The sequence below is a fragment of the Cimex lectularius genome, unplaced genomic scaffold (assembly GCF_000648675.2).
Source record: "Cimex lectularius strain Harlan isolate CLEC.00 unplaced genomic scaffold, Clec_2.1 scaffold85, whole genome shotgun sequence".
Lineage (NCBI taxonomy): Eukaryota > Metazoa > Arthropoda > Insecta > Hemiptera > Cimicidae > Cimex > Cimex lectularius.
The window spans coordinates 1,176,980-1,197,034 of record NW_019392718.1 but is presented as its reverse complement, the minus strand read 5'-3'; the positions used below and the strand labels follow the sequence as shown (position 1 = coordinate 1,197,034).

General features: G+C 31.7%; 1 protein-coding gene across 7 annotated transcripts in view; it reads left to right on the top strand.

Annotated features, from left to right (window-relative positions):
- LOC106670654 (calcitonin gene-related peptide type 1 receptor-like) overlaps positions 1-20,055 on the top strand; it is a 149,003-nt gene that overhangs the window by 87,581 nt on the left and 41,367 nt on the right. For all 7 annotated transcript variants that reach the window (XM_024226599.1, XM_024226600.1, XM_014401176.2 and 4 more), the window contains one exon: positions 19,646-19,754. In XM_024226599.1, coding sequence (XP_024082367.1) covers positions 19,646-19,754 — 109 coding nt within the window. The remainder of the gene's footprint in view (positions 1-19,645; positions 19,755-20,055) is intronic.

Genomic DNA, 20,055 nt, shown 5'->3' with positions numbered 1-20,055 from the left:
CTTTCTTTACGAGCTGTAAAATATTCTCAACAATTGTGTCTCGACTCTTTTGTTGACATGGAACTACCAACAAAGGTAAATCTGAATTTTTTCCGAATTGCTCACTCGCTTTGTAACATGGCCTTTATGTAAAATTCCCCTTGCTGAAGTACGTTAAATTTCTTTTTTATAAAACACATCGATCAGCATTGGTGTATGAATATAAATTTTTATTCTTTCCTTAATTGAAGTGAATCAATTGAGGTGTTAAATTAAACAAAAAATTAAATCCTGTTAAAATATATTAGAGAATACGTTTATAAAGATTTGGTGTGCTAATTTGTAAGTGTGGGTTTTTTTATTATTATGAGTTATGACTAAAATAAAAAATTCTAAGAAGGCTACGACTTAAATATAATAAAAAAATTAAAATATTGCAATATTTTTTGAGTAAAAACCGCCTCTTCCAACAAAATGTACAACAAATAGTTTCCATTTTTATGTTCACAATGTCAATTAATTGTATATTTTGATTAACCCCAATTCACACGAAAGAAACAAAAACCTGATTTATTGCCGTACTGATTGATCAATTTTTTAAATGTTACAAATGGGAGGCTGGATTAAAAAAGAATACTGTTAAATAACGGATCCGTAGGGAAATGGTGACCAGATTCGGCCATTAGCAGATCACCACCGGCCGAAATGAATAATGGATGGTAACCACCACCGGCGTCATCCATCCGTATTTACAACAGGTTTACGAGAAGGCGAAATTCCAAAAGTTCGAGGAATTTTACAACCGTAACCCTGTTGTTCCTTCTTCCTTCCATCTCTCACACTCACTCTCTCTTTTTTTCTCTCTCTTTCTTTCTTTCTCTCTCTCTCTCTCTCTCTCTCTCTCTTTCGCTCTCTCCTTATATACTGGGTATCTCATGAATAAACGTCAATAATTCTAAAGTCTAATTGGATTAAAATATAGCTATTGTCCAAAGTCTGATTCTCAATTGTATTTGAGATATTACCTATTCCATAAAGTTACCCATATTGCCTAAAATGTTAATTGTACTGTAAATTTGATTACATTAATAGAAAATTATAACAACACTGTAATATTTATTTATTTTTATTTTTTAACAGTAACCTTAAGCAAACTAAATACAAGATCACTTAGAATATAAACTTTTACGAGTTTGCAAAGCTCTACATAATAAGATTTTCTTGGTTCTTTGAATATTGAATGGCACTTACAGAAAGTTGGTCGTACTAATGAGCTCTAACTGCATGCAGTTAATTTCTAAAAGGTCAATAATTACCAATGTAAAAATAACATTTAACTGTACAAAAAAAAATTTTTTTGGGGTTACAAACGTAGTATTAAGGTAACGGTAGTATTAAGATTTTGTAATGTGGATTAAAAATATTAAAAGTTACAGAAATTAAACAATGTCTTTTGCACAAAACGGAAAAACAAAAAATAACTAAAAATTAAATTAAATATTCAAAATTTTCCCCCTTTTAAAGAATACAATTTTGCATATATTTTAACCTTCATATAATTGATATTTCTCTATATCATTAATATCAGCTTTTAATATTATAATTAATTTTTAAAATATCAGGGAAAAGGCTAATTGGAATCAACAGGTTGAAGCTCTAGTCTAGTTCCACTAATAAACTTGAAAATTCACTACGTTTGAAATCATAAGTTCATTACCGAAAATAGACAATTGTTAACCTTGTGAAATATTAATAATAGTTTGAAGTCCTGAAAGAATTTATTGTTTCTTTTCATTCTAATTGGCCTGATCCATGATTTTTTATATGCAAAATTATAATTGGCATATATTGTTGCACAGTGAATTATTGACGAAATCGTTGTTAATAATTTCATAAAATCCCCATTAAATTATTCTTAAATATATTTAAAATATTCCACTTGGGCAATGTGGTTTATTATATTTTATGGAGGTGTTTTAGTTTCATCTTACTTTTGATATTTTAATTAAAATATTAATACTGCTACTAAAAATGTATATTAAACGTCCAATATACTGTTCTTCGGATTAGAATGTTTTATAAGTATTATAACCTACTTTCTTTATTGTTGTCATTGAAAACGCAGGGGTAATATAAGTAAAATGTAGATTTTGATCAATCCATCTACTTTCATATATCTTTGAATATTACAACATAGATTTATGTTGTTAATTTTTATGTTATTTACCAAATATACACAAAAAACTGACTGGGTTAATCGTAGAATTGTTTTAAAAGTAAAACAAACGACGGAATGTGATAAGAAAGATATTTGGTATCGTGTTAAACGAAATAATTTTTTACCTCGAGAGAAAAAGTAAGATTAACATCAGTCGTATGTTATCAATCAATCAGTATCAATCATAACTTTTTGGCACTACCGACTTGACGTCTACTATGTACTTTATTTTTCTTACTTTATAAAAGTCAGAGTAAAAAATTGACTTAAAAAATTTCAGAAAAATAAACAATCTCTGGGTTGAATGAACAATATGTTTATTGTACTCATTTCTCCATTATGATTGATTTTTTATGACATTCGATATAGAAAACAATATATTTCTGTTAAATGATATCTACGATACTCATGTTTTCTGTTTAAAGAAAAAGTTTATAACGTGAAATTCATTTTGAATTTTGTGATATTAGACCAAAAATGAGAGGCTAAGCCATTCTACGAAGGAAACCGGGTACCCTAGAAGGATCTTGTTTTAAAAGCGGCTTTAGCAGGTTAATTTGTGGTTGAACCTATTACTCCCCTCTAAGCAGCACTGAGAGATTGCCTTGGCAATCTTTTCTTCCTTTGAACCTTTTATCTCACGAAACAGAAGTGTTTGATACAGAATCCACACAGATTTCTTTTCAAATCACGATCATCAATAAGGATATTATGAGCCTGTTATAATTTATCATTGTAATTGTACTTTCTATACATTTTATGATATTTACTTACTGTTTTTCTATTGTATTGGAGTCATACTTTTACGGAATTTTTTACCCATTCCAGGTAATGGGACAAAACCTTGTCAACAAACTATCTTGTTTTGTGGCTCGGTTATTGCTTTCCCTTTCCCCAACTCGAATTCCAATATTGCCGGAACTGTATATCAGATTTTATCTTTCGTGCTGAACTCTCTTCGAAGGAAAATGATGAATTTGCAAAGGTTTTTTGAATATCTAAATAAATAAAAATTGGATCATTTTAATAAAATACCTTTAATCTTGCGTGGTATAAATTAGTGATTGAGTTTAATGATTATATTACAAAGCTTTCTAGTTATTTTTAAGGACTTTATGAATCTTTTTAAATTAAACATATTATTATGGTTATGAAAGATAAAATATACGAAGGAGAGCTCTGGAAATAGACCAAAAAATCCATGTATGTAAGTGAAATATTTTTTTAAACCACCACCATTTCAAATGCTAAAAAAATCACAACTAATTTTCTAAACGTGAGTATTTAGTTTGAACATTGAAAACATATTACAGAACTTTTCTGTATCAATATAAACATTGTAGTAATAGAAAATTTAGTCACAAACAACAATTTCCACATCAATCTAATAAATTAATCTATTCTGCCAATAAAAAAAACTGTCTAGATCCTCTAAAGAATGAATCATAATTAAATCGTTTATCTTTTTCCCTCGTATGTTAATTAAATAAATTTATTGTTTAATTGAAAACTAAACAGTACTGTTTAAATTGTAAAAGTAATTGATTAGTAAATTTGATAAAAGGCAAATTGCAGTATATTTTAACTGCAGGCAGAAAGTAGAAAACTACATTTTGGCCATAGGGTGTTCAATAAGTTCATCTAATATAAAAAAATAATGTCTCCTTATACTGAGGGAGTTGGCATGGCGCCCAATATGCAAATTGTATTTGTACAGAGCATCGTTTTTTCGTTTCTTGTGTAAGTATCCTTTCTTATTTGCTTGTGTTAAACGATTTTATGAATATTTATTAATATGGATATTTGACAATGATTCATATAGAAATATCAAGCGAATAACTGAGAAATCTCGAGCGTGGTGAACACTTCGAGTTTTAGACTGCAAAAACAGGTCGACTTTGAGTGCCTGTCAGCAATTGTGACAATTGAACAATAACAATTTCAGATTTTTCTAGTCTCGGTCTAATATCAACATATGTCAAATAGTCGTTTCAGGTCGTTTAGGTCTGCGTACTGTCGTTGACATGATTGCCAAACGCGTTTCGGCTACTCGCCACGTCACTGCCTAGACCTGCTTATATCCCTGACCAATCACTAAATAATACAAGCCGAAAATCTACGCCCGACGAAGATGATCAGAAACGACAAAATTCCAGGCACATTTTTACCCAGATTAAAAAGGAAATCTCAATTACAATTTATTCATTTTTTAATAAATACAGTTTAAAAAAATCGAAATGAACATTTGTTAGACAATCATGAAATCAAGATTACTTAGTCGAACAACTGAATTTGTAGTATGCTACAGTGTATTTACAAATACACATTTTATCTGTCTTTAACATAACTGAAAAATCAAATCAAGAACATTACAGTCACCTATCCTTTTGTTAATTTTAAAGAAAGGATTGAACACCGCACTTACTCCATCATTCATCATTTCTATTATAGTCACCTAATTTTACATTATAATTTTTACATAATAATAATTATTTATAATTCCAATGATTAATAACATTCCATTTATTAAGAAATATGTTATTAGTGACAAAATTATTAATTAAGTGATGATTTAAGTTGATAAATTACAAGTTGATGTGGTAGATGTCCGTGAAAATGTTGAGTTAGACGGCTTGGAAAATTAAGACTGCAAGCAAAAAACAAACCCCTTCTTACAGTTTATACTATTTATATATACAATGTTACAATTTAATATTATTAATAAAGTTGAGAACATGCTGAAACAAAAGAGAGCAAAGGTAGCAACAAATATTACAACAAACCACATATAGCTTAAAGTATCAAAATAAAGATTGGTTTAATTCCATATGATGCAAATTAATGAGTTATGTCCTAATGAGATACATGCATATTTGTATAGTAAAAATACGAATATGCGCAAGAAATGTAGCCAACAAAAAATATTTAATATAATATAATTTTTAATTATTATTCGAGTAAAAGCTATATAGAAAATTATTTCGTATGTTTTCTAAATTAAATTAAATTATTGATTCGGCCAGTTTGTAACTCAATCGTTTGAAACTATGTAGCAAACAATTTTTATTTTTCCATGATGTTCCGTTTGAAGTTGATCGCAAATTGCCGCTGGAAAAAAAAGGACGATAAAAAACTGTTGTTAACTTGATTAATTTTGAACTTTTTCACGCTTACAAGTCAATAAATCAATTTATACAGTTGACTAAGAATGTTTTAGAAGATTACACGTGCAATATTCATGAAGTTCAAAACTTGAATAACACTGAAGTGATGAATTTTATTTCAATAGTTTTTACATTTAACTTACCAAAACGGTTTTTCATTATGAAATATTTTTATAAGTTAGTAATTTGTAATGTTCATACAAAAGGTAAAACTGGACAATTAATTTTGTTGTATACGCCAGATTTGGTTTTTGTGTTGTAAAATCTGTCCCCACACAGGAAAGCATTACCTGTGAATAATTCACATTATACAGGAGACAAATGTCAATGTTTCTGGTTACTTTTAGCATTGAATAATTTCAACCTATTTCCCTTACTTCTGCCATTACTGTTGAATTTAGACTTCATTTTTGCAAATTATAATATTTTTAATGTACACACTAACCTCTTGAAATTATAAGTGTAACTTATATATAAGTGTGAGAGTTTGATAGTCCGACTTCGAATATACTTCATCGACAAGGTTTAGAATAAAATTGCATGCATTGACTTTATATTTTTCAGGGGTCCTTTCTAAATATACTGAAAGAAAAGTTGACATAACTGTAAAAGTATAAAATTTAGTTCATTTTGCGTTTTTATTATATTGATATACGACAACAAGTTCAAAAGGAAAAGACGGAGTCAGTGCATCGGCTGAGAAGCTCCTCCATATGAAGATCACAGTCGATGAGTGACCATTGTAGGATCTGAATAGAAAAATAGGATCATCTTTGCCAGATTAAGAATAGGCCCGCATATTTCCTCAGTATGTAGAAAAAGCTCGATGTGTCCCACATAATTGGCGTGTCATTTCTTGGTACATAGAGAGCGTAAAGAAATGTCACCCGATATGATATTGTGCTCGACCACGACAGAAAATATTGGATTCCTCTTTTCGATTTTGGAGGAAACAGGGATTTTTTTATAGTATACCGTACTGAAAGATGTCTCGCTTTGTCTTCCTTTTTGTGCTTATTAAGTGTGAATGTATTTAATAGAGTGAAAACTGAGAGAGGCTTTCAATTAGTTAGATATAGATATATGTGTAAAGGTTGATGTAGAAAAATACAATATTTTATCACTTTTAGTGTAAATACGGAAATAAATTGATTCAACCGATTTGAACTGGTATGAAGTTTAAACGGAACGTCATTCGAATTGTTATCCGAGAGAAAAATCATTTATCACATGGTCAATTTATCTTTTGGCGTAACGTTCAGTTTGAATAGTTTTCCACACGAGAGAACTACGACTGGACAGGCAATTCAAGTGGAATTTCTTTCCCCCTCGTGTAATATGCTCGACAATTTAAAAATCAAATTTGGCAAATGTAGAAGGAAAGACAAACGCTTTTTATAATGCAAATTTACGTTTTTATGTATTTACTGAATAAAAAAGGACTGGCTTGTAGAATGAACTTTTTAGTGGATAAATCTGAGTAAAAAAGGGAATTTGTTGCTGATTTATATTTAATTTAGACTAGTTAAATAAGTCAGATTTTTTTTAAACTAATCGAGTAAGTTTTGTTTGAAAAAATAGTACGATTTAATAACTTTTGAAGGCAATTTTGAGCAAAGTTCATGAACATAACACATTAAAAGAAGGCTGAATTTACGACATTCAACACATCGTACACAATATATTTCGAAACTTCCAGGAAAACAAATCAGGATGAAGGATGCGTTGAGGAAGATAAGTGAATATGACTTTTTTAAAGTTTCGACAGATTATTAGAACACCGCCGAGATATATTTACTAGAGTTTGATGGATGAACCGCGGAGGCTTTTAGTTTGTTTTTTCCACTCCTGTAATTTAGAGGTGGCCATTAGGAAGAAAAACACTAATGTTAGAGTAGGAATTGGAAAAAAAGTTCTTTTGTAGTCAGAGAGGAAGTGGATTTATCCGAGACAAGGCGTATTAGGGGATGGAGAACCTTACTGTTATCTATTAGTTAATTTGTCTCTTTTCCCATTAAGCGAATGGCCTTATATCCTCCACGAACCGAAACCTTGACAAACAGTGAAAAAATCGTAAAATCTTAAACAAGACAATAATTACACAATATAAAAGCATAGTAAAAAATATTTGCTGTTTGTTCTTTTTTATTACAATGCACTTCAGCATAGATCTTTTTTACATTCGCGGAACATACAGAAAAATGAAAGAATAATTTTGACATCCTAACCTTGATCTACAGTTAATGTTTTTAGTCAAAATTATGTAAAACATCTGTATATCATAGTTATTATACAATGAAAATGAAGTTTTTGAGTGTTTAAACGAAGATTAATTATCAAAGAGAAACCGCTGACAAATAGAGCGCTGACGTTAAGAACTTTTCTACTTAGTAGGGAAAAGTCCAAAATGAGCCAAGTTACCTGCTCAAAATTAACTGTCTTTCAGTGTATGATGTATTATTTAACTGAAGGAAGGGAAAAGTTTAATTTTTAATCGTGCACTAGTTACCTGCTAATTACTAAGTTAAATATCTTATGAGCTTTTATTGTTATATTTTAATATTACAAAAGTGTTAATAACATTTTCATTTTCTTCCATTAAAAGTTTAATATGAAGATGTAAGTGGATTATGCTCGGTTTCGGGTATGCCTGACCTCAAAAGTAAAGAATTGTTCGTAGTGGTGAAATGAAATTTTAATCCCTCCTTTGCCCAACGTGCTGGGGTTATTAGAATGACTCAGAATCATAAAACTAAAGCTCATCTTCAGTCAGCTTAGTTTTTGCACGTCATTTTTTTTATTAAGGTTGACATGCGGTATTCGATGGATTGATGCGGTGTAATTATGTTGAAAACATGCAGTTCAATTAGTAAATGTAAGTGATTTTTCACTTCATATATATAATCATCCGTGTGAATTGTGCATACTTTTATGTAGTATTAAGGATATTGGGTTATAAATAAATTCGAAGAAAACCAAAATCATGAGCATAAACTTTAATACATACCTAGATGTAAACGTAAAAAAACCAGTTAAGGAGGTCGCAGAATTTGTTTATTTAAAACAGATAATAGACAAAGAAAACAGAATTGATAAAGAAATGACTAAAATAGTAAGCTTATTCTGAAGAATCTGTCAGAAATATGAGAAATGATTTAAATCAAACGCTAACATTGAAATAAACCGTGAAGTAAAACCGTATAAAACCTGCTATTTAAAAAATGAAAAAATATAAATAAATATTATTGCTGAAACTTGGTGTATTCCTCTAGAGGAACCCCAATAAAAGAGGGTAGCACTGGAAAGGACGGAATGGAAGAATGTGGGTTTATCTACTTAAAACCTTGTCCACCACCTCGTCTATCAATTTAATATTATCTTTTATGTGATCGACCAGCCTTTACTATATAATAAAGTCTCGTGTCTTGATCTCAACCCTAATCCTCGAGACTGTTATACCACAAGAAAAGCAGCACAGAAAGTAGTAGTAAAAAATATTATTTACTTATTATTTCATTTTTATGTCAGTTAATTTAAGATGAAAAATTAACAGAATGAATTAATTATTCCATGTAAAAAACAGATTTACATTTTCTACTTTTCTTAATTACAAAAAATAATTTCACACATATATTATATTGTATATAGATTAATAATATTGTCACTAAAAGTTTGAGTTAATATTTGAACTAAAAAGGAAAAAAAGGTTTTTTTCACATACTTTTTTAGGTTATCCACAGCGTCGACTTATTGAATGTTGAAAAATGTATGCGTATATGTTTCATTTAATGTATGGTTTTCATTCACTCATTCAAAAGATTATGTGTACAAATTATATACAAATATAAACACGTTTTCTAAAAGATTGAGTTGCAAATATAATAAAAGTTTCAAATTTAAAGTTCAGAATTGACTGACATTTGGGCGTATACCGCTGGAACCTGTGACGTTCAATTTGTGAATTCGTCGCGGTTTCATAAACAACGAAAAAAGATAGCAGGACGAGGGAATTGTTTTTCAATTAGCCGATATGACGGTATTTGAGAAATGCTTGAAAAAATGATATTCGTCCCGTTATTCCACCTATTGATTTAAGATAACATGCAATCTGAACCGATTCGAACATGTCATGAACATATGTTTCATAAATTGGATGATGAAATATGCGTTGGAATTCAAACTCAGCGGCAAAAGTGTTCTTGTGGGTGTTTATTAAGACATATATTTTATTGTATTAATTAACATCTGGAATCGGGGGTATTTGATACGTAAGTTTTTTGCAACGCCCTTAAAATTAATGAATATTAGGTACGGGGGCAGGAGTGTTCGGACCCGGAACCAAATACTCAGAACCCATGGGAAAGCACACCAGTATCTTCCAAGCTGAGATTCACGCAATTGAAAGATGTATCCAATTCAATCTAAATAGAGGATACAAAAACAAGAATATAGCTATCATGTCAGATAGCCAAGCAGCCATCAAAGCACTAAGCTCAAATACCATTAGTTCAAGGATGGTGTTGAACTGCAAAACCAAACTAAACATATTAGGTTCGCAGAATAAAGTCAGCCTCTGCTGGGTCCCAGGACACATGGGAGTAGAAGGCAACGAGAAAGCGGACACCCTTGCAAGAAAAGGGGCTGCCACACCGCTAATAGGACCCGAACCCTTCTGTGGAATAGGAATACACACTATTAACGAATACCTCAGACAGAAGGACAAAAAGAAAATGAGCGAACTTTGGAATTCACTTATTGGACATAGACAATCCAAGAATCTTCTAACCAACTTTGGCAAGAAAGAAATCACAGAATGTGTCAAAGGAAGCAGGAATAGACTGCGAATCCTAACAGGATTCCTGACAGGACACTGTAGATTAAATGGACATCTAAAGAAAATTGGAATAATCCAAGATGGCACATGTAGATTCTGCAAAGAAGCAGAAGAGACACCAACACACTTACTAACAAACTGCGGAGCTACACTAGCCCGCAGGAGGAAGTGTTTTGGGATGTGCAATGTGACCATAGAAGAACTACAACCACTGAAACCGGGCCTATTAATCAAGTTTCTTGATGAAATAGGACTCACCGATGTGCTTTAGGCAGAGCACAGGGGATACAATAGCTCTTACAGGGCGCAGTATACCATACCCTGAAATATTATATCTATCTATCTAATGAATATTAAAATAATAATTATTTGCAATATAATCAATAATAAATGGTATTAGTATTATATACAATATAATACAGAATAATCAACACTAACACCATCCATCAGAAATAACATTACATCAATTCTATCAAATATAGACAAACCAACGTACATATCCATTCCATTCGTTCACGGCCTATCACACAAATTAAACACATTTCTCTCTTTTGATAACCTTAAAATAGCCTACAAAATCTATGAAACTATTCACACCTTTTTTTTCCAAAATTAAAGATTCCACACCAGTAATAAATAAGTCTGGTGTAATTTACAAAATCAATTGTACAAATTGTCCGGCGACTTACATCCAAAATACTCCCATTATCTGAATGAGAGGATAAAACAACATATCTACGATTGCCAAAACCCAGACAAAATCCTACAGCACTGGCTACCCACCATTTTAAACACCAACACAATTTCGATTTCAACAATCCAAAAATATTAAACACAGATAAAATAAACATAAATAAATACAAATTTAGAAATGGTTTACATCAACTGAAACACCCATCAGAGGTAAATTATTTAGCTAATTTTCCAATATAAGGAAAGACAGTTAACCAATTTGTCGGAGTTTTAGCATATTTTTGAGAATTAATATAAAAGCTAACAAAAAACCGTTTACTATCGATCGCGACTATTGGACAATAACGGCTTATTGGTAACTTTTTATAACGATTAAATTCGCCATCATGCGTATACGTCCAATTTCTTCCCCACAGCTTTCGGTTAAAAGGGAACAGATTGTTTAATTACTCATCACTAGAATTGGTGGTTTGGTCAATATGTACAATGGTTAATCAATATATAACAATAAACAGCATTAATTACAGAACAGACACATGTAAACGCAGCCTCAGCTAAGCTAATATCATATATCAAATTCGATAACAATAGCACTCATATACGCAAAACATGTAATATAACATACAAAACAATCATTACACATCAATGGTATGGTATGGTAGAAAAGGATACTAGGAAGCGGGATTTGCACTCCCCAGGCACTGCAGCCTCCTGGCTTATTGTACATTCCTAGTTCCTTAGTTCAGTGCAATAGACTCAATCTTCTTCTTAGAAGTATCAGGTCATTGACTGTCGCTGCTGCAATTTGATTTCCTAAGTTTTTTCCGTACGTTAGGTTAAACCTCTATTGAGCTGTTGCTTCGCATTCGAAGATGATATAAGTAGCTGTTTCCTCCTCCTCATTACATAATCTGCAAATGGGATCATCGCTGTATATACCCATGTTGTGTAGATGTTTTCTCAGATGCCAATGACCGGTTAGTAGTCCTACCTCTCCTCTGAGTTTGGCCCTCTCCATTAGCATCAGTGTTTTTGCCAGTCTCGGTGAGGGTTGTTTCATCATATGATTACTATGTCTAGGACCGCTAGAGTTTATCCACTTCTCCTTTTGCTTTGCTTGCATCCATTCTGCGATGGAGAATTCTATATTTGTTCTTGTTATCCCAAGAATAGGTACGGGGCCTATGTATGGCCTTGCAGATCCTCCTCTGGCCAGTTTGTCTGCTTCCTCGTTACCCAAAATTCCCCTGTGCCCTGGCACTCAAGATATCATCAGGTTGTTGTGTTTCCTCAGGTTTTGGAGATTTTGGATGTATTCACTGACTAATTTTGATGTGTTTCTTTTACATGCTAATGCTTTAATGGCTGCTTGGCTATCTGATCTTATGAGGATTTTTTTGTCATTGTATTCACTGACTAATTTAAGATTTTCAGTAAGATTTTCCAGAGCACAAGCATTGATGGCATGTATTTTTGCTTGAAAGACCGAAGTGTACTTCCCTAATGTGTTTGATTGCTCATGTTTTGGGCTTGTACAGAAAACGCCTGATACGGTTCCTCATTTGTTTTGGAGCCATCTGTATACCATCTCATTGTATCTGATGCTCTCCTGTGTTCATCCTCTCCTTTATAGTACTCTATATATTACTTTATTGAGACTTTATAGGAAGTTGTGAAGATAGTTTCCGGGTTCATATAATCAGTCCCCATTTCTAATAATGGGTGTCTGATTTTGTTGATTATGGTTGTATGCCCGAATTGTTTAGTTCCTTTCCAATTTAATTGTTTCTGGTACCTAAGTGAGCTTTTCCTAGCCTCTCCTTGTATGAATATGTCCGGTGGAGGTAGGTTTAGCAAAATTTATAATGCATTTGTAGGAGTTGTTCTCATTGCCCCTCTGATACATCAAACAATTGTACATAGTCTAAATCTTCATATTTCTCATGTCCCTTATAACCTCGTCTATATTAATCGTGAACGGCTAACCAGGCCCAAACAACAGACCATTACCTTTTTTCCATTGTCGGTCCCTTTCACCTCTATGAAGTCGACTCCTCATAGAAAAATGAATTTATATCCCTACCTCCTTCTACCTCTTCAAAATCTAACATATATAAACAAAAAAACATGAAAATTTCATTAACACGACACACAACACGCTTTGTGTGAGTACAAATACTTTGATTAAACCTAAAAGTTCCACAATGTGTACATCATTGTATAAATTCATATTAATATCTCATACGTATTTGTATAATTGAAACAATGTTTATAAATCCCATGCCCTGAAGATTATCTCAATAAAGATCGGTTCGTTGGTACCATAAAAAATGTTTTTTTTTTAAACCTACGTCACACCAGACCGCATCTCACGATCTTTAAATAATCATTGATTAACGGTCACTAAATATTAAACATTGTTAATTATATACTTTATACATTATACCCATTATACTTTAACAAAATGACGACTACATGTACTTTCGACGGGATTGAGGTAATCAAAATTTTTACATTAATTACTACTTCCTGACAAAACAACTCCAACACGCTAACCTTGGTTCATGAAACGATATCATCAATTTTTGTAGGAAAAGGAGGAATTTCAAACGGTTTAACCGAGTAGTACCAAATAATCAAACTTATTTAACAGATTATTTAGACATCGTCAGATGCGGTCTGGCGTGATGTAGGTTAAGAAAACATTTTCTAACACGAGTCACAACAGTGATATCTACACAGAAAATACGAACTTTGAGCCCTGAATATGATATCAATAAAGATTGAAACGTTGGCACGACATCACACCAGACCGCATCTCACGATCTCTAAATAATCATTACATATAAATACATATAACATACATATAAATAATACCTAAATATTACACACTTATTTAACAGAAATTACATTAATCTCATTAGTATTTACATTGGACTGATAATGAAACGTCTAATACATTTTCTTTTTATGTAGGAATGTTAATTTTATATTTATTAGATTTCGTGGTCCGATTGACCATATAACATCTTTCAATTAGTTAATCTTTATGTAAGGTATTGGATGAGATAAAAAATTTTAATGTTAAATTTTATGCATTTTTTTAAAATTAATAATCGGCTTATTTATGTAAAGGCGAAGTTAAATAATTGAGCCATTTAAATGAAGCGACCCTTCATTTTGTCTACCCCTTGTGAATAATGTATATACGTAGTTTTAAATAGGATCTTGCAAAACCATGGGCCCTAAGGGGATGGAGATTTACCTAATTTCTCGCAATAAAGGCCTTTAATACTGAATTTATGTTGTAGATACAGTATGCTGTTAGAATGTATTCCAATATCAAATCTCTAATTATTAAATGGCAAATAAAACATGAAAATTTTTCAATTTCAACTTAAAGTGTGTAGCTTAGAGTTTAATATTTTCTCATCATTGTTTTTTAATTTATTATGATCTGTATAAATATATATTCTATAATATATTAGATGATATAAAATATTTATCATTGATCCTGTTTAAATGTCTTGAGGGGAGTCAACAACTTTGTTGCTCTCCCAAGTTTTAGCTAAACACTAATTCTTGACGAGGAGGTCCCGAGGCTATATACGCTTTAGTCGTCTAACGAAGGTTATAGGGGTCGGTTATATTGGGCACGGCACTAATGAGTTAGTGAGAGGATGATAGTGTTCATCATAGAATTAGTCTATCTACAAATGGCATTTTGATGTCTTGAAGGGTAGAGTTTGATATTGAGGAGGGTCTTTTGCCCAACTGTTTATGTACTTGAGACTCATATTGGCTTTTATTTATTCATCCCAATGTTAGGTCCTTCTTATAAGCAAAAGATGGTCCTGTAAATGGGATACTATCAACATCCCTAACTATATTTAACCATCGCTACTGGTTTATGGAGTATTGAGACTGGTGGCTTAGGGAAAGGTTGGAAAGGTCATGTCCGGTTTAGTTGTTTGAGGAGGGTGGGAATGTTTTTGAGTCGTGTGCGAAAAAGCAGGTAGGAAGATGGATTACGGACGGGATTGCTGGGCTTGAAAATGCGTCGATCTAAAAAAATTTTAAGAGATACATTTCAAGCATCTTCAGGTTTACACGTAGACAAATAATAATAAACAGTTGTATTAACAGAAAATAGAACATTTTAAAGACATCAAGATAAAACTATATCAAAATAAAGCAAACTACAATATAAAGGTCTGAACAAAAGAAATGTAAGTTACATTTAGATAAAGTTACAATGTTTTAATGTATTATTTGACTGGAGTCTGTATTGAAAAAGAGGAGAGAGGGCAATCTTGAAGAGGTTTATTATTGGGTCTTCATCACTGTCACTATCTACATAACAAGGAGCCAAATTAAAAAGTTAGGAAGCTTTTCATTATGGGAGGGCAATTTTTATTTACGATGTTATTAAGATAAATCCAAGTTCTCTAGTGGTTTTATTAATTCGCAATTGTTCCAAATTAGGTTTTCTACCTTTATCAATAAAATAAAACAAAGAAGCTTAATGGGCTTGGTCGAAAGGGTGGTCGGTGGGCGTTAGATGATCTCTAAAGTCAGAAGCAATTTGGCTCAATACACCGAGTTACAGAAATTCCACACTAAAAACACTTCCATTGACCACTTATCCAGTGGATCCATTTAGATATAAAGAAAGCCGTAGCTTTTGAAGGCTATAACTATACTATTTTTAAACAATACATTCAGTACATTGCAAACCGAGGGAAGATTAATGTATTCGATTATGTCCAGAGCATAGGGATGTAAGTAGTGCAGATGGATGTAAGGAGGATTTCTTTCCTTCGGGAATTCACAGAGGTTTTGAGACGTGCTAAGGACCAAACCAGAGATTAAGGATATATTTAATTTCTGAAGGAGAGACAGTAGAAATGGGATTTCACATTCATGGATCTCTGCTTGGACGCTTCGTTACAATTCATGCGGTCGTTATGAGAGGTGTGAGCCTTACAAATTTTGTTGGTCTTTTTATGAACGTAAAATACCAAAAAGAACTAAACGTACAACAAACGTGTTACTAAATAACGAAGACCAATGTTCATTAATCCCTTTTATTTTTTTAATCGCTGAGAATACATGTACAAAACAGATTCGTTTCACCATGACAAATACTGAACGCATATAATACTATTAAAAATATTTTGCCTGAATGTATGAATTTTTTCCACAAAAAATAAATCTTTACAATACATTTATTAAAAATAAACAACTAATGGAATTGAAAGGAATATTTAAAGAGTATGTCAAGATTTAAAAAAAAATTAAACCCTCTTTATAAATCAACTCATATCAATTCAGATGAAGATTAGAAATACGTTTAGTATAAAACTATGCAAAACAAGTCTCCACCTAATTTCTATGTGTTCTATGCTTTAATAATAATAATAAATCTTTATTGCCCCTTATGCAGCGCAAGCTGCTCGAAGTGTCCCACATAATAGAGGCGTGTCATGCCTTGGCTCCATACAGAGAGAGAGTAGGCATGCCGCCGGACTTAAGAAGAGTTCTCGAACACGGTAGCGAGTTTCTGGGTCCCCTGTTCCGCTTTTTAGGAGAATTTTTTTTTTTTTTAATTGTATATAATATGTCTTATGTGTTGTGTGTCTATATGTTTCGTTTGAGTGCATGTATTTATTAGCGTGAATGGCGAGGGGTGAGGGTGAAATATAACGTCATCATCGCCCCTCGAACGTTGAGAGCGTATGAGTGTGTATGTTCGGGGTCGATGGCGGAATATTTATAAAAGTACTCCATCTAGATTAGTTTGAGTATAGGTCGGTGGAGGAATATCAAGTACTCCACCGACCAAACGGAATGAGTGTACTGTATGGATGTATTTCTTTGTATGAATGTAGAGTTTGAAAGGGTAAATAGAATATAGACATAGTTGGGGGCTGAAATGACCTAGATGTCGGAAGACCCAGTCAAAAAAAAAAAAATAAATAAATAAATCTTTATTTGCAAGAATGAACATTACATATAACTTTACAACAAAAAATAACATTGGTTTGTACTAGACAGTAGGAGTTTTTGGAGATCATCAGAGAAATACATAGAATACATCGTTATAAAAGCATAACAAAAAACAAAAACTAAACAAAATAATACATAGATTAAACGTGTAGCATGAAAAAAACAAACAACCAAATTAAATCTTGGCTTTAAAATATCGTACCTACAATTTCAAATTTTTGAAATTATAAATTTTTTGCCTTATTTGTAGTTTTTTTTAAATTTTGAATAATATAATATATAAATAAATAAATTGATGATACTGCTAGGATGCATGTGTTGTTCCTAGAATTGTAATCAGCACTCTCTCCGACTCCAGAGATTTTGTAAACATTTGTATTAACCAACAATCTAGTCTTATGTTACATTTTCCCGAAGGCATACCGGAGAAATTCGATTTAGATTAGTAAATTAGAAGAAACTGAATGTATATCAGTACTATTCTGTAATTTCTTGAAATAAAATTTTTAAAAACGGATTTGGTAAAAGAAATAATTTAACTTGTATGTATATACAAACATGAACATTTAAGAAAGATTTGGTATAATTTTATTAGTTTAAATTCACGGTAAATTTTTTTCGTATATCTTAACAAAAGTTAAATTTAAAATTCTTCGAAACTAACCTTAAATACATATTAATTCATTTTTAGAACACGTTATACTTATTTTAAAGCTCTCTGTAAATAACATCTGTACATCTGAAAAAATCGAAATTTCGAAGACCTTCATTGAAATTGAATTGCTCACTAAATACTATTTCTATTATACAAATGATGAAACGATATTTACATTTTTACGCGGGATGCTTTGATAAAATAAATCGTTCACTACAGTTTGTCATCTTACACGTAAATGTATAAATCAACTAGTTTGTTATTTGCACAAATCGTCTCAGCATTTTACTGGTGAACAACGACTTGATGAAAGTCAGGTGCCTGTTCATTCCATGGGATAATTGGACGTTTCCTGTCACACTTTTGGAAACAAGAGTCACGAAAACATGCAGCATTATATATCCCTTTTTGGGAATGTGAACATCATTTTTTCACATAAAATTTCATTTAAGCGATGAAACCTTATAAGGAAAAATGTGGTCATATTAAAGCCAAGATCATAAAAAAACACGGCTTTGCAATCGTTAGACGAGTTTTGTTTTTATTTAGTATTCACTCATAAACTTTAATTTAAAACGGCCCTTTTACCTAACGTTTTCCAAGGTTGATCACGTCTCGTGTACGATATAATGCAAGACATGGGATAAAAAACGTTTGTTTAGGACACATGAAATTAGTTCAGATTACCTGTTATCTGAAATCAATAAGTAGATAAATATGTGTCTATATTAATTAAAAACAATGCTCTCACCTCGTATCTTTATCGTTTCTAAGCATATGTAAATAATAGTTTCGACAGTAATAGTAATTTAATGTTGAAAATTAAATGTAAAAAACGCAAAATAAAATATTTTCCTAGTCTGACTCCTTGTCGGCATATGACAGACATTATTTGTCTGAAACATTTTTTTTTAATTTTCAATCAAAAAACCTACCTATTACTTTTGATTGATTAAATTTATCTATCTATCTATTTATTTATCTGTCTATCTAGCTCTATCTATCTATCCATCTTTCTCTTTTTCACGCTCATCGTCTTAGTTTATATCAATCCACACCATGTTTTCAAATTTAATTCTCTGTTTTACTAAATTTATATCTTTCTTCCTATGACTCCACCTCTCCCTCACACTCTCTTTCTTTCTTTCTTTCTCTCTCTCTCTCTCTCTCTCTCTCTCTCTCACATCTCTTTGTGATAAATCTACTTCCTGTTTTTGAGTTTATTTCTCTCTTTTACTGAATTTGTATCTTTCTTTCGCGCTCTTTCCCTCTCACTTTCGCTCTTTCTTTCTCTTCTTTTTCTCACTCTGATTCTCTTTTTCTCTCTCACATCCTTTGCAATCAGTCCACTCTGTTTTTGTCTTTACTTCTCTTTTTTCATGATTCTATACTTCTCTCATTGTATCTTGCTTCTTTTCTCTACTTTCTTTATCTTACTCATTCACTCTCCCTCTTTTTATCCTTCTCATATCTATCTTTCTATCTATATACGTTTTTATCATCATGTGTATATTTTATTAATGTATCAATTTTATATTATATAAAAATAGTATTAAATTAAAATGGAAGCCCTTTGAAATTCTGAAAATAAGCGCTCATGAAATTTACCTCATGAAATCTGTGATAAGCCGGTCAAGCCATCGCATCTAAAAGTCCTGTAAAAAAATTGATATTCCATTGAAAAATTCATGAAGCGAGGGTCAATTTTTTTTACACAGTCGAGTATAAATAAGATAACATTTTGTGTTCTATTTATAAATAATATTTTTTCCAATAAAGGATATTTGTTTAAAATTGTCATTCATTATGTTACTTCGTAATAAATTGATAGACGATACCATTGAAGTTGTTCCATGTAAGATAAGACGATTTCTATAATGTAAAACGTTTGGGAAAGGATAAAAGTCGTCAATGTTTTGTTTCCTCAAAGGGCGCCGTTAGGAATTCACTAATCCCATTTTGATGTCGAATATCCATTGATGGTCTTATCAACCGGAACAGGTTCCCATAGTGATCGAGCCTTTCCAATCCTGGTCTGGTGACGCCCCGGTACAAACGATTTCCTTCTGTTAACTCCTACTTCTTTGTTTCAGATGACGGATGATGTTTCTAACGAGACTTACATTGACTTGAACGCTGACATACTGAACGTCCGGAGGACACAGTGTCTTGAATTTATAAATGAGTCTAAACCATTAGAAGGTAATTAAATTAACTATATTATAATTATTTGTTTTGTCTTTTTTTAAATCGGTTTCGGATTATATAAACGAATCATGTGGTAAATAAGTATGGCAGTTCTATACAACAAGATTTTTGCCACATTGTAGGATTGGTAAGAAATTTTTTGTGGCATAAAATATTTTAAAATCTAATTCCATTAACTTACTTTCGTATATAGTTTTATTGAAAATAAGAAACAATAATCCATGAAAAAGACTTTAATTTCATGACATCGATAACCATCTAGTACATCCGACAGACGAATATGCTTGTCAATACT